Below are 15793 nucleotides of genomic sequence, written 5' to 3' on the forward strand. Positions count from 1 at the left end.
AATTTCATTTATAAACGCATAAATTCTTTTACAGGTTGAGAATTATATAAATTTATAAATATTAACATTAACTAAACTAATGAGATATATTCAATTAAGGAAGAAATTGTTATATTGGTTGAAATATACATAAAAATTGGATTAATAATAATGATTCTAAAGTTATTAACGAATTATTGTTTTACTTCTTAATATATTTGTCACAAAAGTAATTGATATTGCAATCAATAATTTTATCAAAAGTATTACAATTATTTAAAGATTTTAAGTTTCAAAGTTAATAAACCTATTCTTAATAATATTTTTATTACATTTCTTTATAAAATAAAAACGTAATTTACTGCTAGTGTCATTGATCTGTTATATCGAAATATTAGATTATACATATATTAGATTTCTCAATAAGTAATATGTTGGAATGTTCAGTAAAAAATACTGTATACAGTGTTGTTTATTTAGATATAAAATACTGGAAATTCCAACGTTACTTATTGACCAATTCAATACAATATTGTATTAATTATATTTAGAATAATATATTTTAGGTACATATATATATTTTTTTTCTTATTTAATTTCTAAATATGCATATATTGTCTAGGATGATTTTTTAATAGGCCTGGAACAATTGACAAACAATGTCTATTGCAAATTTTCTCAGTTTACTGTTACTGAGAATCATATATATATGTGTATATGTACATATATTGTACGAGGTCACAAATTAATCGAAACTTATAAAAACGAAATATATATTTCGCTAATTCATTATCTTCTTAATGATTTTACTTATTATTAAAAGGACAAATATATATGTAGCTAAATATTCTACATCATCAATAATTATTATTTTTTATGATTTTATAATTTTTTGAATATTTACCTGTTTTATAGCATAAGGCCCAACATTGTGATCTTAGAGAATAATGTAACAAGTTATTTTCTTTAAAAATTTTTTATTGTTTCAATACTAATATGTATCTGAAGACTATTTAACACGTTGATCCAGATACTGAAAGTTATAATGCTAGCTATATAAATATCATGTACATTATGTTTTGTAGCGGCAGTGCAAGGTAAGTAATTTAGAGAATCTAATAATACAATTACAAATAAAAAGAAATTTTATACAAAAAATTTGATACAAAAGAATAAGCTATGCACTACCACGTATATCTATATCTTTGTAGAAATTTTTTATGAAAAAGATGACTTGCATAAACACTATTGTCCGTAAACTAACTCAGTAAAGCTAAAACATAACTTTAGCTATTGTTAAATAACTTTGGTTATTAGTAACATGTTTGCCATTTTACCCCTAGTATGTCTCCTTTGAAAGGAAATCACTGTAATGTATTTAAAAAAAAAAGAATGATATTCTCTTAGAATTGTTAATTTTTATAAAATTGTAATATATTGAGTAAGTGAAATATCCTCCATGCAAGTAGTATCTTCCATTACAACAAATAAATGAAAATGTAAATATCTTCATTAATAATGACAGTGTAATAGTTTCCACTTTAAAAGTTTCATATATAATATTGCTAAATAATAAATATCTGTAGAAAATATAATTAAAATTTTTACAGTTCTGCATATTATTTTTTTGCAACATTATAATCATGTAGAAATGAAACCTTACAAATGGAGACTATACAAATCTTAAAAAATAAACTATTAACTAAATAAACAGATACAGTCTTCATCTTCTTGCTGCACAGTTGATTTAATTAAAAGAGGCAAGAAGGAATAAGGGACGGATTTAGATTACATGCGAGATCCCTTCTGTTGTAAGACCTAAAATACAACCCCATAATTCAAATATTTTGATTGTTGGAAATAAACAAAATTAAATGAAATGAACTTATCAATATTTATACAATTTTAAAATCATTGATATTTTATTGCATTATTTAAAATTTCTTTTTCATATAAATAATGTATAATATATTATTATTGTTCAGCCTCTGCTATATTGTTGTTATACAGAATTATTTTATTGCAAATATAACTTATAAATTCGATTAAAAAATAAAAAATGTATTTTTAAAATACAATAATATAGAGAGAAGTAACAAAAGGTATAATCAATTAATATATATGATGTACTAGTAATATCTTAAACATCTAAAATTGAAATCAATGATCTTGTTATTAATAAAATTATTTATTTGTTTTCATATTATAATGTGTATTTCTTAGTAGTAGATAATTAATTTCTTTACTAAATAATATTATAACCAAATAAATAAGCGTAATATATAATAAACTAATTGTAACATGCATTATTAATTCATGCAGGATACAGGGCAAAGAGAAACCAAACCAATGAGAGAAAAAAATCTTTATTAAATCAATAGCATGCGTTACAATAATAGTAATGTGATACATACAACAAATATCAGAGGCAGAACATGCTCATGCAAATTAATGTAAAAAATTTTGAGTTGATATAAAGTTAAGTAAAAATATGTTCAGTTCTGTTAAAAATTAATAAAATATGTTCTTTATAACAAAATTAAAATCATGTAAACTCTTAATTTTAACGTTATATGTAAACCTATCTTATGAAAAATGATCATATAAATGAATATTTTATGTTATTTATAAGATTTCACTTTAAATTTTCAATTTCATTTTTATAAGTGAATTTTTTTTTCTTTTTGTAAATTTTGGTTTTATTATTTATATAATAGAACTAATAATAGAACATAAAATTTGTAAATGTTCATATATAGTAATATAAATAAAATGATTAGAGGCAAATAGTGTTATTCCAAAAATTGCATATAATATTAATTATTTTTAGCCATTATACTATATATAAATACATAAAAAAATATACCAAGAAAGGTGCTTAAGTTAATACTGATAAAATATGTTTTATTCATTAATGTGCATATGAATATGAAACTATGCACATTAGGATATTTATATGAATGTCTTTCATGTATATCCATTTAATAAAAAAGCTACGAAGAAAATAATAATCATATAGTTTTTGTAATTAAATGAAATATATTGAACGTAATATTTGTTCAATATACAAATTATATTGTACATAGCTATTCTGACTAGGACAAGGACTTAAATAGAGGGTATGGGAAAGTGTACCTTAACACGATCAGTTGATTCCTGCTCCTTGCTATTGATTTGACTTGGTCCATATTCACGACTCACCACACATAGGAATTCAGCATGATCATCATTTCCATAATTATATTGGGAGCCTATATTGATTAGCTAAAAAGAATAGTTGTATAACTATTAAAGTAAATTTACTATGTAATAAATTTATATTATATAGAATTTTCTTTAATATAATAATATAATATAAAAGACGTTAATGTAAACATAAAATTTCAAGCTTGTGATATAATTAATTAATCATAAATTGTTTTGTTATATATTAAATACCTGTTCAAATTTCCATCCATCTGACATTGTTGACACCATTTGTGTTAATTCATCCTCATGACATTGCAATACTCTATAGACATGTTTCTTTGAATCTCTTAAAGGTCTCGTATCTCGCATTATAATACGTTCCTTAACTAGTCGAATTAGTTCAGTAATATTATAAAACTCTGCCTCTTCTAATACACCTTCTTCAGTTAAGTCCTTATTGATAACCAATTTACCATGTCTTAAATAGTTTAAGATAGGACTAAAATATGTTGGATCACGGTCTATTAAGTAAGCACCAGTTTCATCCTATAAAAAAATCTTTTAAGTCACTATATCATATCACCATACACATAGTTGTACTGATTTAATTAATTCACTTGTTCGATGCAAGATCAATATTATATTCACATTATATCAAAGATTGATAAACCATTTTTTAAACAGCTTATTTACACGAATAATCCAGTTTTTATATAATCTATTTATACGATCAAAATATGATATATATTTATTATACAATATCAATTGAATTATGTAGATATATAATTATATTTTTTTTAGGTTATAAAACATTTAAGGTCACAATACTGGTGGCCTTAAATTTATGTATATAATATAATATTTATATGAATGCTTATAACACAATAAAAAGGATTATATTATAAGATTTTTACTATATGTATTATTTTCGTTTCACATAAAATATGCAACAAGTAATAATAAGTCATAGTTAAATAACCTCACAATAGGAACTAACCCTGTCCGATATAAGGTCCGAATCTTCTTGACAAAGTCGATACAGAAATGAATTAGGATCCCGAGACAACGTAGTTTTTGAAGTTAAGAAATATGTTCCGCCCACATTTAATTTTACCCATTGTATATTACAACGTTGCTGCATGTTATTTTCTGTCATTTCGTGTGAATTCTCGCTGAAATTTGCCATGTCCGCTTCGACATTCATATATATATATATTCATATGTATATACATACAAACTATGCACAGATTAAATTTCCAAAGAAGATTGGCATCTCTCATTGTCTAAAAGTGAAGATATGGCGGATGCATGAGTCTAGACAAGACCACACGAGAATTGCAATAATTACTCAACAGAGGCAGCATTAGTTCTCTGCGACGCTTAACTAGTGTTTCTTATTATCCTAGTCTGTCCTAGTCTTTATTCTAGAAATCCAAGTAATCGTTTGTATTATTTCTAGTCATGATCACAATGTCTTAACCTAGTTATGACCTAAGGCTTTATATTCACGATTTATAGTATATTATTACGTACATATACATTCAAGAACTTTATAGAAAAAACACGGCGAAAATACTTGTCTTCTTCTTTTTTCTTTTCTATTCTGAAACTGAGATGTATTTTGAACATATAAATATGTTTCTAGATTCATGGATAAATCTATAAATAAATTAAGTGCTTCCAAAATTTTCGTATCGAGTTATGTCGATTTGTTGTCGATTTTGAATGTTTCGATACGATTAATGAATAGTAATTATAAGTGACAATAAATATAGATGCAAAGCGCCCTCATGAAAAGTGTACTAACTTTCAAGTGGCAAACGCGCTTAACCACTATCTTCAGCAAATGTTTTCTTCCTTTGCTAGCTCTGCTGACTCGCTGGCCTCTACTGACAGAGAACCGGCAAAATGGACGGTATCGCATTGAACGCGTCAGATCATGTCTTAGAAGTGATTTTCTCTTATTTAGACTTACACACTTTAAGAAACTGTGCATTGGTATGTAAGAGGTGGTATAGATTCTTAAGGGATGAAAATAACGATGTATGGAGAATGCATTGTATTAGAACATTAGCTCAAGAGGCACTTAGTTCTGATTTATTATCATCAGTACCTACTTACAAAGCAAAGCTTCGAGCATTTTATCATGCTTGGAATCCGAATGATTGTTCACGTAATGTTTATATCAAGCCAAATGGATTTACTTTACACAGGTATGTTCTATGATCGAACGATCAAATTTTCTTGTTTGTAATCATGTATTTATTTTATTTTACTGCTATTTTATAATTCGTTAATGCTTCATAAATCTTTAAAATTTTTTCTTTCAAATTATCATCAAATAACAAAAAAATGTTCATTTTTTTTATCTGTCATGGTGAATATGAAATGTGAAATATATGCTTAAATGAGCATTCATAAAAAAGTTTTATGTTGTGATAAAAACCATTATTAAAAAGCTATACTTTTACACTATCATTTTTTATATTAATCATTATATTAACTTTAATATCTTTGTAGGAATCCTGTTGCACAAAGTACAGATGCTTGTAGAGGTAAAATAGGTTTTCGACATGGACGTCATGCATGGGAAGTGATATGGGAAGGACCTTTAGGTACAGTAGCTGTTGTAGGTATAGCTACAAAAGAGGCGCCTTTGTTATGTCATGGATATGTAGCTCTGCTTGGTTCTGATGAACACTCTTGGGGATGGAATCTCGTTGACAATCATTTATTACACAATGGAGATGCACAAGGAAGTTATCCATTACTTAATAATGCTCCAACATACCAGGTGAAATTTCTTTTTAATCTGATTTTAATAAATCAGTAAAAAGTGATGGAATAAATGATTAAATTATTAAAGTTGTATTATTCTAATTTCAGATAGGAGAAAAAATTAGAGTCATATTAGACTGTGATGATAACACACTGTCATTTGAGAAGAATTATGAGTTTCTAGGTGTAGCTTTTAGAGGTGATTTTTTTGTTACTACTTCTAATACTCGATTAATCATTTAGTAATTTCTTACACAACATTCTATATTTATTATCAATTAATCAGTATCAGAATACATTTTACAACTAACTGCACAGGGTTACCAGATAAAAGGTTATATCCATCGGTTTCTGCAGTATATGGAAATTCAGAAATATCAATGGTGTACATAGGGCCACCTCTAGATGGCTAACGTTTTACTTCCAACAAAAAAATATATTTGAATACTTATCCAAAACTACATTCTGCAGTTTGCTACAGAGCTTGTGGCATCTTATATCAACGTATCTACGTTTCAGTAGATTTAGCACACTAAAAGATATGATTCTCTTATTAGAGAATGTGTGCCTACTAAATTAAATGGTTGGTAATATTGTAAATAGTTAGTTCTATTATTGTATTTAAGATGGAGTGTTATAAATCGCACAACATCATTAAATTATTTAAATTTTGGTTTTTTTAAACCAACTTTAAGATCATGTAATGGTCATAAAATAGGATAAAAGTATTTTTATGAATTCCAACCATGTAATTTTAATACTATACTGGATATATATATAGAATTTTTTATCATATTTTGGCCAGTTCATAAGTATAAGAAGTAAATTGACTATTTAACTAATTTGGCAAATTTAATTGGTTTAAATTTTCAAATTAAATTTTTTCAATATTAAATTATTTGTTAAGAAAAATTAATTGATTACATGACATAATCACTAGTTAATTTAAATATGATAAATGAATTAAAAAATCTTTTTATATTTGCATATGGTCAACATACATTGAACATAGAGAGATTTTATTTATCAGAGATTTTATTTTAATTCATTTTAGGCTAAATTAATTTTATTTAAAATTATTTTAAATTTATTTAGGGCTAAAATTTCATATATTAAATTTTTAATTCATTTTTAGAATTTTGTATATTTTGTGTGTATTTATTATATTGATTTTATATATTTAATTTATAGTTTTTTTTAATTACTTAGTATCAATTATTTAGAATATATGTATATTTTATATATTTTATCAGTATTATTTATTTATTGGATATTTAATGCAAGTATTGCAATTAATGCAATTATTTTATAATTCTTCAATCAAACAGTCTGAACCTGATGTACATGCTTAATATTTTTGTTTCTTACGATATAATTATGACAATATAATTTGTTTATATAGCTTTGATTTAAGAATTTAATTTTACATATTATAATTTGATTTATTTTATATATTTATTTTTAGTTGTAGTTATAATATGGATGTTATCTGATACACTAGTCATTACCCAAGAAATGTGTTCTACTATTTCCTATTTGATTGTATGCAAGTATTGCAATAGTGTGAAAAATTTTATAATAGTTCACGAAAACAAGATTGAATGAAACACTGTTAAAAATGATGAATCTTTTGAAAGATTCCTTAACTTATATAAATTCAGGGTCTTTGTATGTTTATAAAATTATACATTAAAAGTATCATATAGTTCTTATGGCCTGTAAACTAATTGTATATACACATACATGCATATACATCATAGAAAAAATATGAGATTTACATATAAACATATTTTCCGCAGTATGTTAATATGTGCAAACTAGAATGTATATGAATTTTGTGAATACATAAATAATATTAATCCCAATTAATATTTATTAAATATTATAAAATAAGTTTAAGCACCATCACAGTTGGCCCTATATAATCATTACTTTCGGTATATCTATATTCCATTTTATAGTAACCATCATTTATATCATTATATAATCTTGAAATTTTTTACAATTTAATATAATACAATTCGATAAAAATGAAGACAAGGATTAAGTCCTCTACAAAAAAGATATTCTGTAATTATATTATTAAGATGTTCTGTGGTTGTAGTTTTATTTCTATTTCATTATTTAATCAACTTTATTTATATTTAAGCTCATATAATATTATAAGTGAATACTAAAATATAATACAAAATTATTTTTCAATTTGTTTTTGAAATTTATCCTTAAATTAATATTAATTTATAAGACAAACGTAATCCTTGATACTTTTGAGTTTCTATAAAATGCTCTAGAATGATTAATTACATAATTAAAGAAATAATATTAATAGATTGGATTATATGGACAGATTATGAATGTAATAATGCTTACTGTACAAGATATTAATAAGTTCACTCCTCTACCTCAGTAACTATACATGATTTTGGATAAAGTCTTTAAATTGTATTATATTATTTTAATTATTTTATTCATACTATCGATTAGAAATTAACAACATTAAATCCATTTTAATATAATGTAAATATGATGTATAAAATTTTGTACCACTAATTTATTGTGGTAAATTGCACAAAAATATTTCACATTTAAAAAACGATTCTAATATGCTTTTAGTATCTATATTGTAAAAATTCTTGTATTAAATACATACATGATATGTATATCATAAACTATTTGTCTCTGTTAAGTATTCATGAAATAATGGTGTTTTATTATGAGATTTAATACTAGCATCTAGTTTAGTAGAAAGTGCTTGTAGAAATTATTGTAGGTACATTATTTATAATGTATATTATATATATACATTATACACACACACATATTCATTGAAGGTAGTCGGAATTAGTTTTTCTAAACTTTTGTACAAAATATGTATAGCACATATATATATAACACAATATTAATAAATATTAATCATATGTTTGTGTGTATATGTGTGTGTATTGGAGAAATACAATTTATTTCTTAATTTATATTTTATATTTTCTATTATTTGCCCTCTTTTGTAATTAATCTTGTAATGCAGCTATAACAAATTTGCATATAATCTCTAGCTGAAGTATCTTGCACAAACATGCAATACGATTAGTGTTTTGCCACAGTATTTTTGAATGTGTGACTCTTTAAGATGTCGCTACGTGTAGTTTATCGCGATTAGTAATAAAAGAAATGTATCTTTTTGTTTTGCACAAATAGATATTAAGTATATAATAAATATGGCGTCATAGTTTATAAACCTGGTTTATGGATTAGTTTCAAGAAATATTTCGAACATAACCTCGATCGCTTTTTATAAACTTTTTATAAGTTAAAATACTGAATGTAAAATACGTTAAATTTATATAAGGATCTTATTAAATTCTTCAATTTTTTATCAAATGCTTTGAGATTAAAGTGTATGTGTATGTGGTAATTCAATGGATTTTTCAAAATCTTACGGTTCTTTATAATATATATGAATATTGTATCCATATGCACTGATAATAATCTGAGAAAAAACTAAAGAATTCGTCATTATGGCATCACCAGCCCCTAAATCTCCCGAACAGTCGGAACGAAATAGAAAATATGATCGACAATTGAGGTATTCATTAACTATAAATTTATTGTAATTAACTATAAATAATTGTTTCGTTATTCATTCAAAGTTCTTAGAATATTTATATTTGCGCATACACATACATATACACACATAATATTTGTTATATATTTATATTATCGTATATGTCCTATCCTTAGTACTTTCATATATTCAATTCATTGTATGTTCTATAAAATTTTTAGATTATGGGGAGATCATGGTCAAGCTTATTTAGAAGCAGCACATATTTGTCTTATAAATGCTACTGGATTGGGAACAGAAATTTTAAAATCATTGGTTCTTCCTGGTATTGGTGCATTTACTATTGTTGATGGAAAAAAGATAACAAATGAAGATATTGGAGCAAAGTATGAAAAAGATATATATAATGTGTATCTAAATTTTATTTTTTTTAATTTATTTATTATATCTATTTGTTTAGCTTTTTTCTAGAGGCAGATAGCATTGGAAAATCTAGGGCTCAAGTTGCGACCCAGATGTTATTAGAATTAAATCCTGATGTTCGAGGCGATTATATTGATGAAGAACCACAACAGATTTTATATAATAGTCCAGATTTTTTAAATAACTTTACAGTAGTAGTTGCTACTTCATTAACAGAAAAGCAAGTATTTTATTAAAGAATTAATTTATTAGGTACTTGAAAATTCAATAAAGCATCTTTTTGATTATATAATTTCTATATATTTTTCTAGATGCTTAGTCCTTTTGTCAAGACGACTTTGGGAGTTAAATATTCCTTTAATAGTATGTAGAAGTATAGGTTTCATTGCTTATATGCGAATTCAAGTGAAAGAACATACTATAGTAGAGACACATCCAGATAATGAAACATCAGATTTACGTTTAGATAAACCTTTTGGAACCTTAAAAAAGCACTTAGACTCTATCGACCTTGACACATTGAGCTTCAAAGATCATACTCATATACCATATGTAGTTATTTTATATAAATATTTATCAAAGTGGATTTTGAATCATGGAAGTTTGCCAAAGACTTATAAAGATAAACAACTATTGAGAGAAATGATAAGAAAAGGAATGAGAAAAGATGAACAAGATACAGTAAATACTGAAGAAAATTTTGAAGAAGCAATTAAAGCTGTAAATACATGTGTGGGTTGTACCGAAGTTCCTGATAGAATTAAAAATATTTTAAATGATGAATGTTGTATTAATTTAACAGCAAAGGTATTATTAAAAAATTGTTCTTTGAAATATACTATTAATCTAAATTTTAGAATTAAAAAACTTAAGCTGACAGCATAATATATTTTAGAGCAGTCCATTTTGGATAATTGCTAAAGCAGTAAGAGATTTTATTGACAATGAAGGTTGCGGTTTGTTACCACTAAAAGGAACTCTGCCAGATATGACAGCTGATACAGAGAAATATATAATTCTACAGCAAATGTATGATTTTTAATGAATATTATATAGTATTGTTCTAGAATATTTGTGTAACGATAATGGTATCAACCATGGTTTTATTTACTTCTAGTTACCACAAGCAAGCATCAGCAGATGCAGAAGCAGTGTGGAGACGCACATTGCAGTTACTACGACAGTTGGGTAAATCTTCAGATTCAATATCTGAGAAAGATGTAAAATTATTTTGTAAATATGCTGTAGATATTTATGTAGAGAGAGGAACTTGTATAGCTGATGAATATGATCCTAAAATCATTGATACCAATAATATAGGTAGGTAATAAAAAATAAAAATATACTTTCATTTTTATTATCAATGACTCTCTTAAGACATCACTTTTATAGAATATGAGGATATTATACATACATATCAGATATAATCATTATATATGTACTTTTTTAGTGCAAAGTTTGGAGAATCCTGAGAGTTTAATGGTGTATTATGTTGTACTTAGAGGAGTTGAGAAATTTCAAGCAGAATATAATTCATATCCAGGGGAATTTGATGATCAAGTGGAGCCTGATATTGTTAAATTAAAGGTATGTAATATTATTTCAATTCTATATAGCATATAATACATTATAAGAGAAAATACAATATTAATCATATTATAGACTTGTATTACAAAATTGTTAAGTGAGTGGGGATGTGGACCATTGGCAAAGGATGACTATGTTCACGAATTTTGTCGATTTGGTGGCGCTGAATTGCATTCAGTATCTGCATTTTTAGGAGGATTAGCTGCTCAAGAAACTATCAAATTTATTACAAAACAATATAAACCTCTTCATAACACTTTTATTTATGACGCTGTGACATCAAACTCTAGTACATTTTTTTTTTAGAAACAATTTTTTTAAACATGCATATATATATGTATACATATATACATATATACATATATATACACACACATTCACATATATCTATACACAGAGACACACAACATCTGTATTAGCTGAAGAATACAATTTTGTAGTTTAAGTGTTACCTTTATGCTTTAATTATTATCACCAGATATGCAAAACATTTTTATAAAAATTTTATATTTCCTTTCAAGAACTAATTACATTAATTATTTTTTGTGTAGAACATATATGCAAAATATACAGTAATACAAATGTATAATTTTACGGAATCTCCTATAGCACATGAGAGAAATCTATTAAAATAGGTTTCTATTAAAAAAAATATTTCTGAAAAATATTTTCTTTTTTAATACGTTACCATTTAACCCGGAATAAAACATATTTAATTATTATTTCTATATATCAAAGATATACTTTTGTTTATAACAATAATTATAAAAAGTTAATATTTCAAAATCATTGGTGAGTATTATATTAAAATCTAACTACATTAAATAAGTTATGTGATTACATAACTCTGATGTGAGTACATAAGTACATAAAATAATTATTTCTAATTATCGATATATACAGTCTAAACATACATCTGATTGATTTATTTTGGACTGTATAAAGTAAGTACTTTTCCGTACAAAGAGCATAATTCGATTTTGATTTCGTCCATGCACGGTTTAATTATTCTGTTCCTTTATGCATTGAAGATACGCTGTCATCAGAATATATGATATTGTGCTAGCAGCGCATAAATCACTACCCATATAATTAATGTAACAATAATAGATACAAGAAATATCGTTTTAAGTATATGCCAGGGACTTTCAGGTACACCACGAGTTCCCCAGTTTCTGCAACCACTATTTTGACATGGTATACTTCCTGGTTGCACAACAGTCAACGTTGCGACATTCTTCTTCGGTGCGATCACATCCACTTCTTTCAATTCCATTACATTGGTACTTCGAACATTCGTTTTCATTTCTTCAAATATCGACGAATTATTGTTGTTTATCTATAAGTGAAAGAAAAGCAAATATTTGTTAACATTTAACCATTTGTTAGATATATATCTTATATAAATTCTTTATTTTTTGTTGCGAGAGCTAGAAAGCGGTGTTTACATCTGTTTATAGATTTATAGATTCAATAAGTTTATAGATTTTTACAAAAGTCATCTAAACTATTGTTCAGCTATTGCTGAATGATATTTTTTTGTAAGATACACTGCAATTCAAAAATAGAACAAGTAAAATGTATAAAAAAATTTTTTCTTCAATGACGATATTACGGGAGTATCGATCAAAAATGCAATTTCGAATGATATTCTAAGAATCATAAATGAAAAAAGGAAATAGGATTACGTGGGTATCTGGTATTTGTTTTTTTCGAGGAAGAAATTCTTCTTCTGGAATTGGTGCTGGTTGATAGACCGAGGTCATTATTTCAGTCGGGTCAAAGTATGGGTAATCCCACCCAGTTTTAGATGACGACATTGTCATCATCTATTAACAAAATTATGTACCAATGAAGAAGTCAATTTGTAAGTCGATTTAAAAGTTTGATTATAATTATTATACATTTATGTGCCATTAAATAAATTTCGCATATAATAGAAAATATTTAAACCAAAATAAAACAAAATACAAGAAAAGGAAATTAAAAACAGGAAATAAATATATATAAATATGCATACTTAAAATTATGATGTCCAACACTAACAATTCGCGTAACCTTACGATTTCAAATATTTCCACTATTTTTATTGTATTACTATACTGCGAATAAGTATGCATTAGCATACATCTCTAAACTACTGATACTTTGGAATGTTATCGAAAATTTATAACTGGGTAACTTGTTACGTTCGCTATAACTATAAGAATCTTCAAAGGTTGACAATAATTCGATATTAATTTTTAAGTTCTATAATGATGTCAAAATGAATTCGATCTTTTTTTGTTCGATGCTATATTTTGTGTCTTTTCTTTTGTAGTTCTTACGTATTTTTCTTGTATTTTTTTCTACATGTTATTATTGTCTGTATACAGAATGAATCTACACTTCGAAAAAGAATGATAAGACTTTTTTTATATTATATTATATTTCATTATTTATATCACATAAATAGTGCTAAATATTAATCGATCTATAAATTTTAATAATTCATTGGAAGTTTTTTATCATTTTCTTCTAGAGTATAAACATATATACATATTTTTGTCAAATATATATATACATGTGATCACAAAATAGGATAAATCACAATAGATATCTTCCTTAGTTTTATATCGCTTTACATACCTATATATATCGTTTTAATAAAAAACAAGGTCGATAATTTGGATAAATCCCTTAGATAGTCTACAAATCACCTAATAATTTAATTGAGCGGCAAAAGTAAACATTGGACGATATTAAAAACATTTCTATTAGCATCGTAATGATGTTAACATTTTTTATTAAATTTTCATTTCTTTTATGATCTGAGGTCAATTTAAGATAGCGTTTACAGAGACTTATATATAAAATATAAAACATCACTAGGAATGCAAATAAATATGTTAATTGTAAGTTGTGATCGTTGTGATTTGAAAACTAAAATTCTTTAGTTATGCTCGCTCCGTCAGAAGTCATCTAATCCTTATCAGCCTCGACCTCTAGTACTCCTTTATCAAGTATGTTTTTTCATATGTATATGTATAAGATTAGATGTAGATAAATATATGTATATGTGTGTATTTTTTCTGTAATATAGAATATTTTTTTCTAATAAATGTGTAACAGTCTCAACCGAGGATGAAAAATTAATTAGAGATTAACTGGTTGACAAAAGAGAAAATTCCTCGATGTAGAATCGTTTGGAAGTTGCGCGTCTACAATAACGTTATTGTAAATAAAATTGTACCGTTTGTTTTTGCATCTAAGTCGAACGCTCGATCCAAAACGATTGGACCAATTGTTTTTTTATGTCGTAATGATGCGTTCGCGACGAAACATTCGTGTTAAAAGTATATATGTACATATATGTAAATATCTAGCATATGTAAATTTTTTGTGATGGCCTTGTAGTGTGTTATATATCACACACACATTCAGATAAATTACTTTATAAACGTTCAGTATAATCATTATAAGAATAATAAAATTTTATTGGCTTTAGAATTATGAAACTATTTTAATCGAAGGATATATTTTCTAACAAAAAAATCATTCACAATTTTTCAAAAATAAAATATGAAGTTAAATAGTAATAAATATTTAATATAAGTTGGTCTCACCTGTTGCGGATGCCAAGTATGCTTGAAGAAAATCCTGAAACACTTCATTTTCACTCGAAAAGATTAATTCATTATTATGTGAATTATTCATAACATTTGTTTATAACTTTTTACCGTAGATCATTAATATTAGTAATTTTTTTTACATTAGATTTCGTGCGATCATCGATTAGAATCATAGATCAATCACCACCAATCCGTTTTTTTATTTATTACCAATTTTATTATCATTACATTTAAAATCATCTTGTTATATAAGAATATTGTAAAAAGCTCTCATCAATCTATTTTCTTCACTCTTATTATTTCTTCACTGAATCGTGCAATCTATCGGATACCACACATCACAGAATTCCAATTGCGAAAATCTTGGATTTTTTTCTTTTTATTTTACCCGACGTAATACATGCAGCGCAATAGTTTAATTACTCTATACTATTTTTCAGATTTCCCGCTCTTTTATTTAAAATTTTCATGAACGCGGTCATTGAACGTTAAATTCATAACCAGTGAAATGATCTAGATTTATGAAATTTTATATTTGTAATGCATAGAATCTCAATCGTAACGCCTTTACGTTGACGTTGTATCATTACGAAGTAAAGTTTGGACTGTATTGAATTGCAACGTAGCACGCTTGATGGACACGTTACGTATTGAATGAATATTG

At 25.7% G+C, this 15793-nt stretch overlaps 4 protein-coding genes across 8 annotated transcripts; 2 read left to right on the plus strand and 2 right to left on the minus strand.

The window, feature by feature from the left end:
• Nucleotides 1–939: 939 nt before the first annotated feature.
• Nucleotides 940–4839, minus strand: LOC124422382 (BTB/POZ domain-containing protein KCTD5). Of its 2 annotated transcripts, none has more exons than XM_046958759.1 (5): nucleotides 4702–4839; nucleotides 4166–4592; nucleotides 3418–3714; nucleotides 3115–3243; nucleotides 940–1797 (listed from the first exon to the last, which is right to left on the minus strand). In XM_046958759.1, the coding sequence occupies exons 2-5, from the start codon at nucleotides 4370–4372 to the stop codon at nucleotides 1768–1770; spliced, it is 663 nt and encodes a 220-aa protein (XP_046814715.1). In that variant the 5' UTR covers nucleotides 4373–4592; nucleotides 4702–4839; the 3' UTR covers nucleotides 940–1767. The 2 variants fall into 2 exon arrangements, with proteins under 2 accessions (XP_046814715.1, XP_046814716.1); XM_046958760.1 differs by lacking the exon at nucleotides 940–1797 and adding an exon at nucleotides 2330–2972.
• A 228-nt stretch (nucleotides 4840–5067) lies between these two features.
• LOC124422381 (F-box/SPRY domain-containing protein 1) lies at nucleotides 5068–6972 on the plus strand. Its single transcript, XM_046958758.1, has 4 exons — nucleotides 5068–5381; nucleotides 5689–5962; nucleotides 6055–6145; nucleotides 6265–6972. The coding sequence occupies exons 1-4, from the start codon at nucleotides 5077–5079 to the stop codon at nucleotides 6357–6359; spliced, it is 765 nt and encodes a 254-aa protein (XP_046814714.1). The 5' UTR covers nucleotides 5068–5076; the 3' UTR covers nucleotides 6360–6972.
• A 279-nt stretch (nucleotides 6973–7251) lies between these two features.
• On the plus strand, nucleotides 7252–11969 carry LOC124422380 (NEDD8-activating enzyme E1 regulatory subunit). 2 transcript variants are annotated; one of them, XM_046958756.1, is made up of 8 exons: nucleotides 7252–9529; nucleotides 9730–9894; nucleotides 9969–10151; nucleotides 10243–10738; nucleotides 10827–10960; nucleotides 11049–11251; nucleotides 11382–11518; nucleotides 11594–11969. In XM_046958756.1, exons 1-8 carry the CDS (start codon nucleotides 9462–9464, stop codon nucleotides 11822–11824), a joined length of 1617 nt encoding a protein of 538 aa, XP_046814712.1. In that variant the 5' UTR covers nucleotides 7252–9461; the 3' UTR covers nucleotides 11825–11969. The 2 variants fall into 2 exon arrangements, with proteins under 2 accessions (XP_046814712.1, XP_046814713.1); XM_046958757.1 differs by having other exon boundaries at nucleotides 7252–9267.
• On the minus strand, nucleotides 11758–15780 carry LOC124422383. Of its 3 annotated transcripts, none has more exons than XM_046958761.1 (3): nucleotides 15124–15780; nucleotides 13207–13347; nucleotides 11758–12857 (listed from the first exon to the last, which is right to left on the minus strand). In XM_046958761.1, the coding sequence occupies exons 1-3, from the start codon at nucleotides 15169–15171 to the stop codon at nucleotides 12561–12563; spliced, it is 486 nt and encodes a 161-aa protein (XP_046814717.1). In that variant the 5' UTR covers nucleotides 15172–15780; the 3' UTR covers nucleotides 11758–12560. The 3 variants fall into 3 exon arrangements, with proteins under 3 accessions (XP_046814717.1, XP_046814720.1, XP_046814718.1); XM_046958764.1 differs by lacking the exon at nucleotides 15124–15780 and adding an exon at nucleotides 14147–14718; XM_046958762.1 differs by lacking the exon at nucleotides 15124–15780 and adding an exon at nucleotides 13539–14087.
• Nucleotides 15781–15793: the final 13 nt, after the last annotated feature.

Source organism: Vespa crabro, chromosome 2 (assembly GCF_910589235.1).
Source record: "Vespa crabro chromosome 2, iyVesCrab1.2, whole genome shotgun sequence".
Classification (NCBI taxonomy): domain Eukaryota; kingdom Metazoa; phylum Arthropoda; class Insecta; order Hymenoptera; family Vespidae; genus Vespa; species Vespa crabro.